This window comes from Fusarium venenatum (assembly GCF_020744135.1).
Source record: "Fusarium venenatum strain MPI-CAGE-CH-0201 chromosome Unknown EDB82scaffold_4, whole genome shotgun sequence".
Taxonomy (NCBI): Eukaryota; Fungi; Ascomycota; class Sordariomycetes; order Hypocreales; family Nectriaceae; genus Fusarium; species Fusarium venenatum.
Window position 1 is genome coordinate 6,603,479 of NW_027072132.1, and position 16,958 is coordinate 6,620,436.

At 46.0% G+C, this 16,958-nt stretch overlaps 9 protein-coding genes across 9 annotated transcripts; 6 read left to right on the forward strand and 3 right to left on the reverse strand.

Annotated features, from left to right (window-relative positions):
• Nucleotides 1-1,608: 1,608 nt before the first annotated feature.
• EDB82DRAFT_352717 (concanavalin A-like lectin/glucanase domain-containing protein) lies at nucleotides 1,609-2,863 on the forward strand. The gene is made up of 3 exons (XM_025725426.2): nucleotides 1,609-2,157; nucleotides 2,213-2,433; nucleotides 2,484-2,863. The coding sequence occupies exons 1-3, from the start codon at nucleotides 1,742-1,744 to the stop codon at nucleotides 2,561-2,563; spliced, it is 717 nt and encodes a 238-aa protein (XP_025594026.1). The 5' UTR covers nucleotides 1,609-1,741; the 3' UTR covers nucleotides 2,564-2,863.
• EDB82DRAFT_469038 (cytochrome P450) lies at nucleotides 2,693-4,364 on the reverse strand (the record flags this gene model as incomplete). Its single annotated transcript, XM_065607922.1, has 3 exons — nucleotides 2,693-2,861; nucleotides 2,920-4,093; nucleotides 4,145-4,364. 3 exons carry the CDS (start codon nucleotides 4,362-4,364, stop codon nucleotides 2,693-2,695), a joined length of 1,563 nt encoding a protein of 520 aa, XP_065463557.1.
• Nucleotides 4,365-5,408: 1,044 nt separating this feature from the next.
• Nucleotides 5,409-6,613, forward strand: EDB82DRAFT_530686 (uncharacterized protein; the record flags this gene model as incomplete). The annotated part of the gene is made up of 4 exons (XM_025725428.1): nucleotides 5,409-5,668; nucleotides 5,723-5,745; nucleotides 5,805-6,210; nucleotides 6,265-6,613. The coding sequence occupies 4 exons, from the start codon at nucleotides 5,409-5,411 to the stop codon at nucleotides 6,611-6,613; spliced, it is 1,038 nt and encodes a 345-aa protein (XP_025594028.1).
• A 308-nt stretch (nucleotides 6,614-6,921) lies between these two features.
• On the forward strand, nucleotides 6,922-7,767 carry EDB82DRAFT_517783 (glutathione S-transferase). The gene is made up of 3 exons (XM_025725429.2): nucleotides 6,922-7,170; nucleotides 7,227-7,330; nucleotides 7,384-7,767. The coding sequence occupies exons 1-3, from the start codon at nucleotides 6,966-6,968 to the stop codon at nucleotides 7,726-7,728; spliced, it is 654 nt and encodes a 217-aa protein (XP_025594029.1). The 5' UTR covers nucleotides 6,922-6,965; the 3' UTR covers nucleotides 7,729-7,767.
• A 1,172-nt stretch (nucleotides 7,768-8,939) lies between these two features.
• Nucleotides 8,940-10,184, forward strand: EDB82DRAFT_562815 (uncharacterized protein; the record flags this gene model as incomplete). Its single annotated transcript, XM_025725430.2, has 4 exons — nucleotides 8,940-9,154; nucleotides 9,206-9,412; nucleotides 9,462-9,648; nucleotides 9,699-10,184. The coding sequence occupies 4 exons, from the start codon at nucleotides 8,940-8,942 to the stop codon at nucleotides 10,182-10,184; spliced, it is 1,095 nt and encodes a 364-aa protein (XP_025594030.2).
• EDB82DRAFT_453260 (Alpha/Beta hydrolase protein) lies at nucleotides 10,166-11,670 on the reverse strand (the record flags this gene model as incomplete). Its single annotated transcript, XM_025725431.2, has 3 exons — nucleotides 10,166-10,491; nucleotides 10,545-10,646; nucleotides 10,696-11,670. The coding sequence occupies 3 exons, from the start codon at nucleotides 11,668-11,670 to the stop codon at nucleotides 10,357-10,359; spliced, it is 1,212 nt and encodes a 403-aa protein (XP_025594031.1). The 3' UTR covers nucleotides 10,166-10,356.
• An 878-nt stretch (nucleotides 11,671-12,548) lies between these two features.
• EDB82DRAFT_481298 (uncharacterized protein) lies at nucleotides 12,549-13,124 on the forward strand (the record flags this gene model as incomplete). Its single annotated transcript, XM_025725432.1, has 1 exon — nucleotides 12,549-13,124. One exon carries the CDS (start codon nucleotides 12,549-12,551, stop codon nucleotides 13,122-13,124), a length of 576 nt encoding a protein of 191 aa, XP_025594032.1.
• Nucleotides 13,125-13,237: 113 nt separating this feature from the next.
• On the reverse strand, nucleotides 13,238-14,993 carry EDB82DRAFT_517786 (uncharacterized protein). Its single transcript, XM_025725435.2, has one exon. It carries the CDS (start codon nucleotides 14,894-14,896, stop codon nucleotides 13,610-13,612), a length of 1,287 nt encoding a protein of 428 aa, XP_025594034.2. The 5' UTR covers nucleotides 14,897-14,993; the 3' UTR covers nucleotides 13,238-13,609.
• A 1,031-nt stretch (nucleotides 14,994-16,024) lies between these two features.
• On the forward strand, nucleotides 16,025-16,953 carry EDB82DRAFT_517788 (DOPA-like domain-containing protein). The gene is made up of 3 exons (XM_025725436.2): nucleotides 16,025-16,332; nucleotides 16,379-16,461; nucleotides 16,510-16,953. Exons 1-3 carry the CDS (start codon nucleotides 16,154-16,156, stop codon nucleotides 16,785-16,787), a joined length of 540 nt encoding a protein of 179 aa, XP_025594035.1. The 5' UTR covers nucleotides 16,025-16,153; the 3' UTR covers nucleotides 16,788-16,953.
• The last annotated feature ends 5 nt before the right edge of the window (nucleotides 16,954-16,958 follow it).

Consider the following 16,958-nt stretch of genomic DNA (forward strand, 5'->3'; position numbering starts at 1 on the left):
GACGGAGATGGTGGGTCCGTATAGAATCCCTGTATCTCGCTTCATTACTGGGATGTTTCAAAACGCTAACAGTTTCATGGAAGGCATTTTAGCTGATCATTCTCGTGTTTAATGAGGTGTTTCAACCATCAATAGTGGCACTTTAATTTCGCATGCATAGCTAAAATAAAGCTTATGCCCGTATTACGAAACATGTTTGAACGGCAATTATTCCTAGATTACAGTATATGAACAAACAAGTTGGCAGGCGTCATACTGTCCTTCCCGCGGGTAAAGAAGATTATGCAAAAATGAGGAGTATGTTACTTTACATAGACCATTTCGTCCGAATATTCTCAAAAGAGCAGCGACGATCCGAGGAACAGACAAAAGAAGCACAAGACGTGGCAATCAGCCAGCTGGACGCAACATGCTTTTTAACCGCGGGAACGATGTCACGTAACGACTGGTTGACCGAGGCCCGACAACCGTAGAGTAGCAGTAGAAACATCATGACAAATTACCCGGTTGTGGCAATGGGAGATCATGCTTCTGAGCGTGCGATGCGCGCCTGTAATATTCTTGCCTTTTCTTCGACTGCATCGTGAGCCTGTGAGGTGAGGAGATGGTAATATCAAAGATGAGCATATTATAACTTTCGGCAAGGGATATTACCTGACTAAGTCCAATCCGGTAGTAGTTTGCGATCAATCGGAACACACAAGAAAAGAGGGGCAGTGGGAATATCGTCTATATAGGGTAGTGAATAAAGGACACAATTTGAGGCGGACATGTTCTTATATACACAGACAATATTGTGAGGAATGTTATGATATGATAGTCATTGTCCCCCACTCTAGGTACAAACCAACCAAAGTCTAATGTCTCTTATCAAAGACAACAACTGCATTGGCGGCGGCACTTGGTGATTAGACTCGATCGATGCCGCACTTATCCAAACAGAAACCACTCACATCTTCCCATTAACTCAATTGAGCGATACCAACCCAATGTCCCGGGCCGTTATACCGTCATTTGTATGTACCCCACACTCAAGACTTGTCTACTTCTAGAACGGAATATGCCCTCCGTCGGTTACACCATGTTTTCGGCCGTGAACATTCCAAGGCACTGGGTAGAAGCAGTCCCATATTTTAGCTGGGGTACCATCCAAACTGGAATCATTTCTCCGGGGTCAGCTAGTCACGAGCGTATTTCCAAGGTTGCACGATGTGACATTATTTCATCCCATTCACAGACTTCTACTGGTGGGGAAATAGTGTATGAGGAAACGGAAGAAATCCATTGGTGCACGTACGACTGTTTCAGGAACGCTCAAATATTATCTATGGAGAACCCGGGTCATGGCATTTACCAAGAGCCGGCAACTAAACCCAGTTCGTGGGGTATCCCCGTCAGCTTCTATTCAGCAGTTCGCATTAGACCTCAAATAATACGTCCTCGCCTGTCTAAACGGACCGACTATGGTCATTGAGATTTGTTGGAATAACTGCCCATTGCTATGAACTGACGGGCCGTAGAGCCAGATGAGAGCACCGATGTAGCCACGGAGTGAATTCCGTTGATCAATTAGGTATGAAGCCTCAAGATTTCGTGATCTTGGTAAGTGGGTAGTTTGTAGGTGAGGCAAGTATATAAGTTTTCGAGTGTATGCCAAAGGGAATCTCGGCCAAGACATCACAATCTTCTTCCAATCCAACACTCTTCGAACAAACTCTTGAAGTAAAGAACCAACATCACAATGAAGGCCTCTTTCGCATTCCTCGCTGGGCTTCTCGCCCCAGTGACACTGGCTCAGTCTCTCTGCGACCAGTACTCCTATTACGCCAACGGCGGATACGAGTTCAACAACAACCGTTGGGGACAGGGCTCTGGTTCCGGTTCTCAGTGCACTTACCTCGACTGGACCAACAGCAACGGTGCTGGCTGGCACACCGACTGGACCTGGTCCGGCGGTCAGGACAACGTCAAGTCCTACCCCAACTCTGGTCTTCAGATCAGCAACAAGCGCCTTGTCAGCTCCATCAGCAACATGCAGTCCGCCGCCGCTTGGTCCTACAGCGGAACCAACGTTCGCGCCAACGTTGCTTACGATCTTTTCACTGCTTCCGACCCTAACCACGTCACTTACAGCGGTGACTACGAGCTGATGATCTGGTAAAGTTGCCCATAAGATTGGATTAGTAAAAAACCTACTAACACCTCTATCTAGGCTCGCAAGATATGGTGGCGTGCAGCCCATTGGTTCCCGAATTGGCACTGCCAACGTCGAGGGCCGCTCTTGGGAGCTCTGGACCGGTATGAACGGTAGCATGCGAGTCTACAGCTTCGTCGCCTCCAACCCGGTTACCAACTTCAACTCTGATGTTAAGCAATTCTGGAACTACCTTGCCAACACCCAGGGATACCCTGCCAACCGACAATACCTCCTTAGTACGTTGAATCGTATCTCATATGTCAATCACGTGCTAATCTGTCAACAGCCTTCCAGTTCGGTACCGAGCCTTTCACCGGAAGCGGTGCTCAGTTCAAGGTCACCAACTTCAACGCCCACATCAACTAAAAGAACGAAAAGCTGTGATGATTATGAGTCTCTGAGAGGTGTTGGGATATGGCGGAAAGATTGTATATTCTTCTATTATATATATTTTACATCCTTATATATAGCGCTTACTTAAAGTAAGCGTTTTGTTTAAGCTTCAATTGTTACTCTAACTCCTGTGCTTCCCTTGGCTGTCACAGGGATAAACATGTCGTGATCGTATCGGACATCACGCTCGGATGTGTTATAAAGAGTCATGTGTGGCATGACTCTCATGACAAGAGCTGTAAGAGAAAGGTACAACTCGCAAAGGGCAAGGCTAGAACGCAATGAGTTAGCAAGAAGTCCACGTATTTCGCATTTAAGATATCACTTACTTTTTACCAAGACATCCACGGCTGCCCTTGGAGAATGCAAGCATAGATCGCTCCAGGTTCTTTTTAATTGTTCCATCATCGTCGATCCATCTCTCAGGGGTGAAAGAGTATGAGTCAGGGAAGACGGATTCGTCGTGGTGAGAAATGGCTGCTGACATGCCGATGGCATAACCACGGGGAAGGACGACAGTAGTGTGCTGCTTGTTGAACTCTCCGCGGTAGACAAGATCTTCTGTTGTGGGGACACGAGCAGAACGGCTGGAAACACCGTACGACAGACGCAAGCCCTCGTTGACAACTGATCCAAGATACGGTAGCTTCTCAAGCGTTGTCCAAGAAGGCAGGTGTCGTGGATCGTCGACAACAGTGGCCAACTCCGCCCGCAACTTGCTCATAGTTTCAGGCTGCGATAGGAGGAAATATGTAATAACAGCCAATGCCCAGCTTGTGGTCTCGGTTCCAGCGTTAACGATAGTAACAGCCTCTTGAACGAGACGATCAGTTCCCTTCTCACTCTCGTCAAGCTCGGACTGAAGAAGATCGGCAAAGATAGTTGGTCGTTCGTAGACGATACCAGAGTTGAGGTCTGTCTTGGTCTTTGTAACACGAGCAGGAATATCGATTTGCAGAGTTCGAACAAGCATAGCAGCATCCGCGGGCAGATAGTCGACGAAATGCTTACCATACTTGACGCTTCCAACCAGGAACGGGAAAAATCGAAACCAAAACACAGGCTTGAGAACTGCTAGGGTGGCCTCACGGAAAGTAGGTCGCCAGGTATCGCGTGACAAAAGGCCAAAGGCTTCACCGAAGCAATATCTAGAGATGGCGTCGGAGGTGAAGCAACTGTATGCGTGTGCAACATCGATAGGTTCGCTCTTTTCTTTACCACTGCTTTCGGCCAGTAGTTTGTTGCAGAGAGTCTGGGCAAGCTCGTGTACTTCTTCTTCAAGTCGCGCAATCATGGCCCTTGAGAAGAATTTGGCTACGGGACCACGTCGAGCTCGGTGAACATCGTGATCAGGTGTGCCAAAGGCGTTGCCAGTTCCAGCTGCTGAGCCATTGACTTGGTGGAAGGGCTTGTCACGCTTACGTCCACCAACAGCGTAGATCTCATCGGAGAATGCCATGTCGGAACAGTGTGTCTCATTTGGGTTAATGCGGACAATTGGTCCTTTTCCTTCTGTTAGTATTACAAACCCGACTAATCGAGGAGTTTACTCACCATATTTTTCGTGCATCTTTTGAATAGCATGTGTATAGCGGCCGACAAGAATCACATCATGGTAAAATTCGGGCAAATAAGTTGCTCCCGCCAGCTTCGGGCCAGGGACCTTGCTCAGCGGGTGAAGTGGTGAGATGTTGTACAAAGCCTCTACGATCTTGTAGACAAACCAAGAGACAATAGTAACAACTACCCATTGTCGTATCGTCAGCGACGCCATCGCGCCCTGAATAGTTGAGTAATTGTCATCCATTATTGCTTAGTTCTTCAGATACAAACAAAAAGCAAAACCAATCAGGGAAGAAGAGAACTAAAAGACATGTTTTTATAGGATCCAAACTCCGCACGTATCCCTGCATTGGAGGTTTTCCATGTGAAAGCCCCGTTATTCATTTCTTCACTACCCACGATATCCCTTTAATGCTACTCTATGCGTTATATTAATAGATTATTTTTCGGCGGTTTTATACGCATTTGATCGTTATCCGGCGCTGCGTAAGGCAGTCCAATCAGAATCAGCTAAATTCTTACCCTAAGACCCCGAAACATGCTAGGGCTGAGTACCATAACCCTGCTTTATAGTGGGTGCGCCACCGTTACAGCTTGGCTGGTGAGTGATAAAACCCAGACGCCTTCTCCTATCGGTTCTGATGAGAATCCTCAGCTGATCTTCATGGCTTCTGTGATGTGGCTGAATCTCATTTAAACACTCGAGAGTAAGAGGGAATAATCCTCGTCTGGCGCAGCTTTCAGTCTCGACTGGACAAATAAGGCTATTTAGAATTGAGACCTGCATGCACTAATGACTGTGGCGTAAAAAGAAATAACAATGGCCGTTGTCTAATTCACCTCGTATTGTCTTGCTTGGGCGCTGAATGGACAGCTCATCTCGCTGTAACCAGCCTTGTGGTTCCTGATTCAAGGTCCGGCTGCGATAAGTATATTAGTTAGGCAATTGATCTGCCGGGTCGGAGATCTAGTTTCCCCAGGATCGTAATGGAGTGTAGTAGAATGTTATTTCCGGCCCTTGAATGGCTAAATGGCCACCATAGGCGGCACTAGGAGAGTCATGCCTTAATAGAGTTTACACCACAGACCTCCCCCAACACGCCATGAAACAATAGTTCCTCGATCGAAGATTCCTTGTCGATATGGACTGCTTGCCGTTCAAGTTCTTCTTTGGTATATATCTTTTGAGGCTCCTGGAAATGTCCCACTCACCAACAGACTGGATACAACATCACATTCGATACCAACTGCCAACATGGCGGGTTTCCTCATTCCACCATGGTACAAGAGCGAGAAGCCCGGGGATCTCGAGATCAATATCGTCAGCATCATATTTGGTTGTAGCTTGGGAGCGACCCTGTTCACTGCTTCCATGGCAATTCAACAGACTCTTTCTGCCTATAGAAGAGGGAGACTCTTCAGTGCTTATATCATCATGTGTTGGCTCGATTGGATTGGATGCAATGTCATGGGCATTGTCACTTACTGCTGGTTGAGAGGAATCGCTCCGCCGAGGTTCGTATCTTGTTGTTTTCGCCGAGTTATGCTGACCTTGTCTCTACTGCCTAGCTTCTGGGTCTTCTTCTTTATTAGTTAGTCTCCCAAACAGACTAGAAGATACCGAAAAATCGACTGACCTTGTCCTTGTTAGTTGTCGCCTGGAGCATGCAGATCCAGTTCACCCTTCAGATCATCATCAACCGAATATCACTCCTCCTAGTCAACAAGAGGAATATCAACCGAGTCAAATGGGGTGTTGCTTTGATTGCATCTCTCATCAATATCAGCGGCTTCTGTATTTGGATCCCCGCCCGATTGCAAATTTCTCCTGTTTACGAGGAAATCAATATTGTCTGGGACCGCACCGAGAAAGCCATTTTCCTCCTTGTCGATCTCGCACTTAATGTATACTTCATTTACCTTGTTCGATCGAGGTTGATCAAGTATGGATTGACCAAGTATAACAAGCTCTTCTACTTCAACGTCACCATGGAAATTATATCAGTGTCGCTGGACTTTGTCTTGATGGGGGCCACTTTTCTCCCAAGCCCTGTCGTGTAAGTATTTCCTATCGAGAGTATTGTCGCCACTGCTGATAGATATCTTGCCAGTTATGTTCAATTCCATCAACTCGTATACCTACTCAAACTCTACATCGAGATGAACGTAGCATCACTCCTGGGCCATATTGTCAGGGATTCGCAACAACAGACCAATCGACCATCCACAAACAGATTCGGACGAAACGATCTTGAACATTCATCCGGCGGCCGAATTACAACTTCTATATCATCGAATCACGTCACTCATGTCCGACTTGCTGATCAGTCCGATGACACAATCTACTTGAGCAAACCACGACAAGAGGATGGGATTGTGAAGAAAACGGAAACGACCGTAGTTTTCAACCGTATTCGTAGTCTGAGGGCTGTTTCAAGACAATCTGAATCGACTAATTAGTATATTTATCGCGTCGCTTATTACCTGTTTAATCAATCAATATCAATAATCAATTACAAATTTGGGGGCCGGGCTGACCAACGTGACGCACGCAGCGCCACTTCCGATAGGCGACGTGCCGGTGTCCGAGACTCGTCCGTCTTCCGTCCGGAACGGAGAGCGACCAACCGGGTCGGATTAATCAGAATTACTCATCTAAACCACAATAAACAATAGTTATGCCTGTGTAACAAGATAGTTATTCGATATATAACCATGGAATTTATATCTTCAATCTCAACAACACTCTTCTCATCTCAATCAAAACACATCACTTTCTCCTATACCGCATTCTTCAATATCGCCTTACAAGATGACTCTCAAGCTCTATGGATACCCTGCATCAACCTGCACACTCCGAGTGCGCACCGTGCTTGAGGAAAAGGGCCTCGATTATGAAATGATTACCGTCGAAGTCTTTGCTGGGGCTCATAAGACAGAGGAATACGCCGCCAACTTTCACCCTTTCAACAAGATTCCTGTCTTAATTGATGAGGAGGCAGGTGTTCGTGTTTTCGGTATGTTGTGATTGATAACTAAAACATTTTCAGGTGACTAACATCTTTCTTTAAAGAAAGCCGAGCCATTGCTCACTATCTTGCGGTCAAATACCGTGGTCAAGGTATCGACTTGTCTCCTGCCGAGAGTGACATCAAGGCATACGCAGCCTTTCAGCAGGTATAGTCTCCAGAGCTTGATGTGAATGTTGGATCTTGGCTAACAATTTGAAGGCTCTATCAATTGAAGCGTCCTACTTCGACCCCAACGTCAGTACGATTGCTGCAGAGGAAGTCTTCAACCCTCGCAAAGGCCTTGGTCCTACCAACAAAGACATAGTCAAAGCTAAAATCAAGGATCTGGATGCCTCATTCATTGGATACGAGCGAATCCTCTCAAAGCAGAAGTATCTTGCTGGAGACAACGTCACCCTCGCCGATCTATTCCATCTACCTTATGGACAGATGACAGAGTCGCTGGGGCTTGGTGAGCTTCTTCCCAAGTATCCAGCCGTTGAGAAGTGGTGGAATGAATTGAAGGAAAGGGAGAGTTGGAAGAAAATCAATGTGGAGATTTAAAATTTTGCGATTGGCTGCTCTCAGACTGGTCGATCAGGGGAAACTCAGCATATGATTCAAGATTCAAGATGGTTGTATCTAGATTGAGTCGTTAAAGAGCAGGGGTAATGCGATTAGTTTCAACTCTAACATTACGGAGACAAGTCTTTTGCAATCACTAGACTGAGTTCGCTGCTCACAAGATCAGAGAAGGAGTTCTGGGACAGACTAGCGAGCGGAGATGCAGATCATTCTGTAGTCATAACTGATAGATATGTTCTTTGACCCTCTGTCAATCAGAACTCGGCGACGAGTTGAGCCTGGATACCCTCCTTTACGATGGGTACTGTAGCCATGACGGAACTTGCCGCGAATCTGAGTCTTGCACACGTGGCGACGGCAGCAAGATGGACCAGGATGAGAGATGATTTGCTGATTGGCATCCAGGTTTTGTTCAGGGGTGCATTAGTCCGGACTCCGATCAACATGTCTCTAACATTAAACAACCTGTCAATGATCAGAGATTGGCTGACGAGGTTTTAAAACGACTGTGCGCGTGGATCTGGGCAACATCATACCTCGGAATAATTCCGTTTATAGCGCGGAAGAAGAAATTTTTTGGATCACAGCCAGTAGAATACTGGAGATCCGCACGTCAATCAACTGGCTAGTCTCTGTTGTCATTAGTTTCGTTATCCACTGAGGCTTGCCAGCCTCATCTGATCTATACCTAGACTGGGATGTATCCGAGATGCGGACCAAATGGTCCCGAAGCTTTGGGTCTCGTTTCTTTTTTTATTCTTCTATGGTATTTTGACAGTTGACTACATGACAACTATACGATGAACTTGACCAGCTTGAGCCAAATTTAAGTTATAGACATACGATTTCACAGCCTCGTTGGCATGTTATGTCAGTACGTCAGGACGTCAGTGCCAGAGTCTGACTCGACGTTTTTGACACTTCAAGCTATAACACTAGACCCATTCCCCTGGCTCGGGATCGCCACCCCGAGATCAATTACTGTTCTATCATGAGGGGCGGCGGAGATTTCGCATTCCACTTATTCCCAATAGTCTTCTCAAGTGTCTAACCGTTGCCGAGGTCGTATCGAGAAGCTATGGTGTCAGCCATATCCTAAAATTCAGACTCTTCCCCTGTTTCGAGATTTCCATTTTTCTTCTACAGGTATCAATTTCATTTTCTTGTCACTCTTTACACACAGCCGCAACATGAGTAGTATCTCGGATTACAAGGTTGCCTCCGTGGCCCTGGGGTTCTCCCTCGGGTTTGGCTTCTTGACCGTTTGGGAGGCTATGAAGCAAACAAGGCGGAACCGCAGCCCATTGAGAAGTACATACATTTACATGATCTGGGGAGAGATCATAGCCAATCTGGGTATTGGAATTCTCGGCTATCTATTCCTGAATGGCATCATTAAACCTGGGTATGTAACAATTTGGAAGAGGTTTGGCCACGCGTGATCTAACTTCAATAGCATTCCCGTCTTTTTCTTTATCCTATTCTTCTGGGTATTCGAGATCCAGCTGTTATTCCAGATCATCATCAACAGAATCAGTATCATCGCCGAGTCTCGACAAACAATCTGGCGCCTTAAATGGGGCACTGCCTTTGTCACAACACTTATCAACATTGCTGTCTTTTGCATCTTTATACCGGCACACGTTGACCCGCCCATCCACGCGTAAGTAACCATCACAAGACGTGACTTTCTTCGGACTTACATGTTATAGCTTTGTTATTATCAACAAATACTGGGACAGAGCTTCAAAGATCTTGATTTGTATTATTGATGCTGCTCTCAATTGGTACTTTCTTCACATTGTGAAAGAAAGGCTTCTAAAGGAGAGCCACCTCACAAAGTATCAGCCACTTGTCTCCTTCAACTCCAAACTGATGGTTGTGTCGGTCGCAATGGATGTACGTTCGAATCTTGCTGGCTTCTAGACCACTACTGACTCTGCGACTAGATACTGCTCATCGGCCTCATGTCCCTACCGAATCAAACAGTGTTTATTCAATTCCACCCTGTTGTATACCTGGTCAAGCTCAACATCGAAATGTCTATGGCCTCCATGATCACCCACCTGGCCCGAAAGAAGATGACGGACGAACTATACCCATCACTCCCATACTCCAACACCCCGAAACTCCACAGCTCCAAGAGCGGCGCACACGATAAGACCCCAGGATACGGCGTATCCATAGAAATGACACACAAGTCAAAAGCCGGCTCAACCGCGAAAGCATCTTTTGATGACGAATCAGATGTGCCTGAGACCTCAAATGGTATCCACAGACGTATCGACGTCAAGATTGAGACGGAACCAGTTCAACATGAACGAAAGGGTAGTAAGTTCAGTCCAGTAGAGGTTGAGCTACCATCTCCTCGAGGTGAAGGACGACCTAAGAGGAGTCGCTATGAGCAGATTGAACGGGGTCAAGGAGGAGCATAAGTAAATTATTTAATACTATTTCATATAATTAATACCATGACTTATCTTACCAATTTGCAGAGACTGAGGTACACCGTAACTCTACTTTGCAAGCCAATTCTACCATTCAGTAAATCTAACTCATCCCTCGTATCTGACCGTTCCACATCCTGTGTTCCTCTGGTCACATCTCTCAATTAAGTCCCGAAAAGAACTTCCGAACGTCCTGGAGCCACTCCTTTGGCTGCGATACTGCAGGAAAGTGGCCTCCAAAGTCATGTCGATTGAAGTAGACAACATTCGAGGTTCTCTCAATCCAGCTTCGAGGCTACATCCAAATATTAGTCACAACCAAGACAACGAGGTTAAGAATTAACATACCGACAGAGCGGAAGCGACAATGTCAGGGAATGGCCCATTCGTGAAGGCCCATTCCGAAATGCCAGTGGGAACCTTGCTTTTCGGGAAGTCCATCATACCTGGCTAAGAACTTGGTTAGTTATTGTCTTATATGGAGGATGAGTTTACATACGCTGTATGCCTCGAGATAAGCGCGAATGTTGCTGTACGGGCCAGGGATAAACAGCATCATCGCATCGGTGATAAGTTCCTCGTATGTATACTTGTAGCCATCTGATATCGCATAGATCAAATCCCACACCCAACCGAGAAAGCCGACGGGACTATCGCCAAACGCGAGGGCTGCAGCCAAGGGCTTTTGAGTATGAACAGTAGAATACGCTGAGTGAGAAGAATACCACGCATTTGAAGAAAGGATGTAAGCTGTCTCCTCTTCGGTGGTCTCATTTCGTGCCAGACGCTCCACGTCATCGTCGGTCGGTTGGGCGGAGAAGAAATCTGTGATGTGTCCGATGATGCTTGACTCTGCATCTCCAACCATCCACATGGCAATTTGCCAACCCAAGTCAGTACTGACAATACCATATCTGGAGTAGCCGAGCTGTTTCATGAGACTATCCATGACCTTTCCGTTCTCACGAGGACTGAGTCCGGGCTGCGTAGGAGCAGGACTGAAGCCAAAGCCCGGTAGATCAGGAGCGACAATGTGGAAGGGTGTCTCAGCGTCGGATACAAGAGGTTCGATGACTTTAGACCACTCCAGATGCGTCGACGGCCATCCGTGAAGAAGTAGAAGAGGGACAGCGTCAGGTTGGGTGGACTCTCGGTGGACGAAATGAAGTGGAACTGGCGCTGTGTAGTTTCCGTCACTCGAGACTGAAGTTGCATAATGATGGCCCTCGTTATTGAGTCGATCCTGGACGGAAAACCAATCATATTCGTTAGCCCAGTATTGGGCAACATCGTCGATTTTGTTTGTGTCAGGGCCTTCGGTAGACCAGTTAGACCACAGACTGACAGGTGAATGCCATGTTTTGACCTTGGCTTGAGTCTGCTGGATAAAGTCTTTATCGACAGAGATATTAAACGGTTGGGGCGATGTCAGCCCAGTAGGAAAAGAGAAGGGTAAGTATGCTAGAGCTGACATAGTAACTATTATGGTTGTAGTTATTGTAGATATTTTATGATTCTCAATTGCATGACCACGCTGGGCATTTTATAGCTTCATCGTCAATGTCATCCTTGTCGTTTGTGGATACGACGGCTGACAAAACAACAGACATTTATAATCGAGGTAATGCTTTGTCCGCGATGATGCTGTGAGATTTGTTCTTCTCCGCATGAATCCTACTTAAAAATGTTGTTCGACCGAAACTCGGTCCAAAATAGCGGTAGGACGGACGATCGTTGTGGAGATAGTCTATGTAAGCACTGACAGGAGTTAATTTAACGACAGACTACAACAACTATGATGATGACCTCATGAATTAAATTACGAGGTTATTGGAATATGATATCTAAATAACGAGCCACCGGGCCAGAAATGGAGGGTCTAAGTGCCTGATAGAAGAATTCGTTACCTGGCGTTTTTTGATACTTTCGAGTCTACCTGGGCCTGCGTCAAGATTTCCTGTGTTTGAACAATTCTTGTCGCTAAACTCAAATCTACCTAGAAACTGGATGGTTGGACCAAATCTGACAGACTTTGCGGTCAAATTTAGAAAGTTGGTCTACTCTGTTGGCGGCACAGGCATACTTCAAAGTATATCCGACGTTAACTTTTTATTGGTGTGTGTATGAGACAATCTCTTGTGAAAATCCCCACTACGGTTCAATCTGATAAGTTCAATCTGATAAAAATATAACCTAGAATTCTTCTTTGACTCCAAGGCAGCCAAAGCTTCTATTATGAACCATGGTTTCGTCTTTTCCTCACTCTATAAATGTCTGCTTGCCTCCTTCCTCCCAATATTACACATCTTCACCACTACAAACATCCACGAAGTTTTAACTACACTGACAACCATGAGCCTCACTATGCACGATACCACGATCCACGAAGGTCCAGTATCGCTGGAGCAAATGCCTATAGAAGTCCTGGAGTTCATACTCAGCAATGTTCCGAGTATTGATACGCTTTGGAATCTATTACGAGCATCACCCAGGTGCTGGCGCATTCTTGCTACCGGCTACGCTTCGATTACCGAAGCCGTACTATCAGGGCCAAACTCGACCACGCCGTTATTCTTTAGAGAACTTATCCGAGTAGTGGCACTTGTGCGCATGCATAAATTTCCCTTTGCGAATCTCGAAGATTTTAGGGGGAATTTCTTATACCGTATAGCCCACCCCGATAATTGTTATTGGTATCACTATGCCAGTGAGGCACACATAATCTTCGGTCCAAACTCTTTACCAGACTCGCCCGATGCCATAACTTCCGTCGTCGCGACAGGTTACCACATTTCGGCTTTGGAGCAATCTTTGCTAGCATCTTGTTTACAGCGACTGGAAAGAGCAAACCTCTCATGTTCACTTCCTGCTCACGGTATGGGCCAGCCGACATATATTGAAGAAATGAGAGCTGTCCGGGCCTTGTAGATTATACAACTGGTGGGCGAGGTCACGGCTATGGTCTCAAGTAGACCAAATATAATCCGCTGGTCTAACATTAACTTTGCCCGTTTGTCTCAGATGAACTCGGTATCTATCGTACCGTACAATCGTTTCAAGAACTATGTTCGAGAAGAAGTGCAAGTCATGATGCATTATCTACCAGCCTGCTACAAGAACGACATCGTCTTCCGACTACCACAGGCGCCCGCACCTTCAGAAGACAATCGATGGGTAACGATGCATCCGAGGGCGACGATAGCTTCAGGAGAGGACGAGGAAGACAGCCTGCAAATGACATCATATGGCTCTCATTTCTTCAGACGAACAGATTTCAAAGACTCCGACATACTGCCCCAGCTAGGTTTCGCTTTCTGGGAACATGCGAGGATGCATTCTTTGGATCTGGTGACCAGGGCCTTTTCCTTTAAAGTTATTTAAAATTATTGTACGTCGACAACAAAATCTGTATCTCATGGTAATGTGTCCGTACTCAAATTCGCTTTCAACTGCTCCGTTTCATCAACTCCAATAAATGCCCAGGACCCATCTGTCTTTGCAAAGTCTATACCCTCAAGTCTCTCTGGAATCATAGCCAGAAGCTCTTCCGCGACTGTGTCATCTTTGACGGATCTTTTAAAGAAGAGTCTGTTCCATTCAACACCCTTCTTCTCTTCTTCCACGCGTCGTCTTCTTTGTGAATCCTCGATGGCACTCTTGTGAGCGTAAACTTTTTCGATATTTCGTTCTTTGATAGCGTGCGTGACCTTTGACCAAGCGCGTCGCGATTCCCATGGTGTCTGCTTGTCTAGAGGCGCGACGCTTAGTGGAGATACAGGTATTTTATCGATGTGAAACTCCTCGAGGGTGTTCTTTGACGAATCCTGGACAACTAAATTACCAGTCCATTGTCCTGTAATACAATATAGTGGTTCTTTCTTGTTGTCTGGCGCAAATATTTCGGCAACGACCTGGTTCTTTTCTCCGAACCCAAATGCTCTTTTTCCGTAAAACTCAATTTTTGTCATGTAGCCACTCGAGCTTGTGATGTAGCTTGGACCCTCCAGCTCTGGGTATGGATTTCCTGTTGTGACTCCCTTGACGAGAATTGTTGGCATGGTCATGAGATGTGTCTCGTCGTGTTTATCGTCCTTGATAATAGCGTAGCCAGTCTGTCGTACTGCGACTCCGCTGACCAAGCTAAAAGATGTCTCCTGGCCCACAAACCCTCGAGATGATATCCCACGCTCTTTATTGTATATCGAACAAGCTGTGACTGGTGGATGATGTGATACTTGCTCGACAATTAATTGTGATTGGGAGCCAGCCTTGTCGGAGTACGAGCCGAGAAAGATTTCGCCGAGAAACGGGTTCAATGGCTTCTTACCCGCGTCTTCCGTATCAGCGCCGACAAGTTGCTTAAGACTGCATACATAATTCTTTGCCAAAAGTAACGCTCTCACTCCGGCGTCGGGTTCTTCAGAAGGTTGTAGGAAGAGATCATGATGACATGCCCAAGCGGCTGGAATCTCGATGGCCGATCTCGGGGCTAGAATAAAAGGCGGGGCAGTAACGTTGGAGAGATCACCTTTGACAGCAGAGAAATATGAGAGAACGTCTTTTAGACGGAAGAGATTTCCAGAGTCGGTGCCAATGTCAGCCATTGATGTTGGTGAAAAAGGTGGTGGTGAAGAAGTTGATGAAGGTGGTGTTGATGCCAAGGAATCGGATTGTTGGTCTGATTCATTTAATTGATTCATTTTGAAGGGATTGAGTGTAACACAGCTATTTTAACAAAGATTGAATTCGTTGTCGATTTTAAGAAGGGAATAACATGGATCAAGAAATGGGTACAAGATCGAAAGTACAAGATTTGACGTCATTGACATTGGCCTACGTATCGGTCGCTTATAACGGCACAGACAGACCATCGCACTCGGCTAATGATATGCGAATTAACCAATAGGAGTCTGATATACCCATAAAACCCTTGAAACAGTACGCATCACTTTCTGTTCCTGGTCATCATCTCAGGGACTCAAGACATCACTCAGCCTCATACTAACTTGGTTTGTACATGATGTTCTTTCGCATTCGCTGTGCCTACGTAGGGTCTTGTATCATAAGCCACTGCAAGCCATGACAGCCGTCACCGTTTCACAACTTGACGTAGCCACAACGTTGAAACCGCAGATATGTGTCTCTTCATTTATATCGTGCTTGGCTATGTCATGCTGAAGATCCCCCGGTTATGCGGAAGTCAAACATTATAAATGGTAGATCTACTCAACTTTGGAGATGTTTAGGGAGATCACTTGTAAAAGAAAAGACCCTTGATGTGTAGACACGACCCTTGGAGAATCCGGCCAAAATTGACCGAGACCCACCCAATAAACATTTAAGCTCGATGGTGATAAATGAGGGAAATGGAAGTTGATGATAGTTGCAGGGATTAGCAACATAGCCACCTTTAAGACTTTAATATCCAAGGCACAACTGGGCGATGCAGTTAGCATTACAGCCATTGGAAATGAGTTGATTACTTGGAAAACTACCCAGTCCTTGTCCGATGGATTGTGCTTAACGCTGCGACCAAATCTTAGTTGGTAAGAAACTAGTAATTTTCAATTGTCACAGCTTGGAGGACTGAGCGCGTGATATGCAGCCCTAGAACATTCGCGGTCGCTTACAAATAATCACGAGACCACAATATAGGAATGATTTTCCAATTAGTAGACAATGTGATAGATAATCTTGTTGCGGAATCATTGAGCATATTCCGATGCAGGGTAGTTGACGCGTTTTGGCATTCCGCGCGGGTGCTGACTAACCACAATGATTACTAATGATACCACACGTTCGAGACATCACGCAACCATCCAGGCAGAATCCCCCGCACCAGAAATAAAGAACGCGCTCTGTCGCTATCATATCACAGAAAATAAATTGCAGTTTCTAACTCTGATCCATCTTATTAGTATTCATAGACTTCTTTATTGTACTCGGACTTTAGAATCATGGGTGACGCTTCAGTCTTCAAGTATCCCTCCCCTCTGACAGGATATGAGGATGCTCCACCACTGCCTAACGACCTGGCAGAAGATGGAAAGAGCTATGTCAACCCGTCAGCAGCAAAGAAAAGCGAAGCATACGACAAGTTTATAGACCCATTTGATCAAACTCCACGGGGCGCCTTGTGAGTCATCTTAGACGTGATCCGAACTGATGACTGACAACGATAGCGACGTTCACATTTATTATTATCAGGCAAACGAAGAACAAACCAAATACGCCAAAGAACTCTGGGAGCGCATTAGGCGAGAATGTGGGTACTGTCTGTCAGACCATCACTGAACTCTACTGACATTCACAGTCCCTGAACTGCGAATCTACAAACTGTGGGATAAACCGATCGGACCTCATCCAGTCGCCATGTTCGAAGTGAATCTCTTTACACCAGCACAGTTTGGAGCATTCATTCCATGGTTGAATATCTGGAGAGGACCTCTGTCGGCACTCGTCCATCCGAATATTGTTCCGGAAGAGGGCGTGGAACGGTGGGCGTCGATGAAGAGGGATCATTTGGAGAGGGCAATTTGGATGGGGGAGAGAATTCCTTTGGACCTCAGCTTATTTAACAACCAGTCGTAGATTTGCGCTTGAAAAAATGTCACATGACAAAAGGAAGACTTGAATAGCATAGGCTATGTTGCAAAAATAACAAAAAATGCATGCTTCTCTTTGATTGATTGTGTCATCCTTAGTCCAGGGGCCATGCTAATCTTCTCTGTTTCTTTACGGTTTGACCATAGTGTCTCCGAA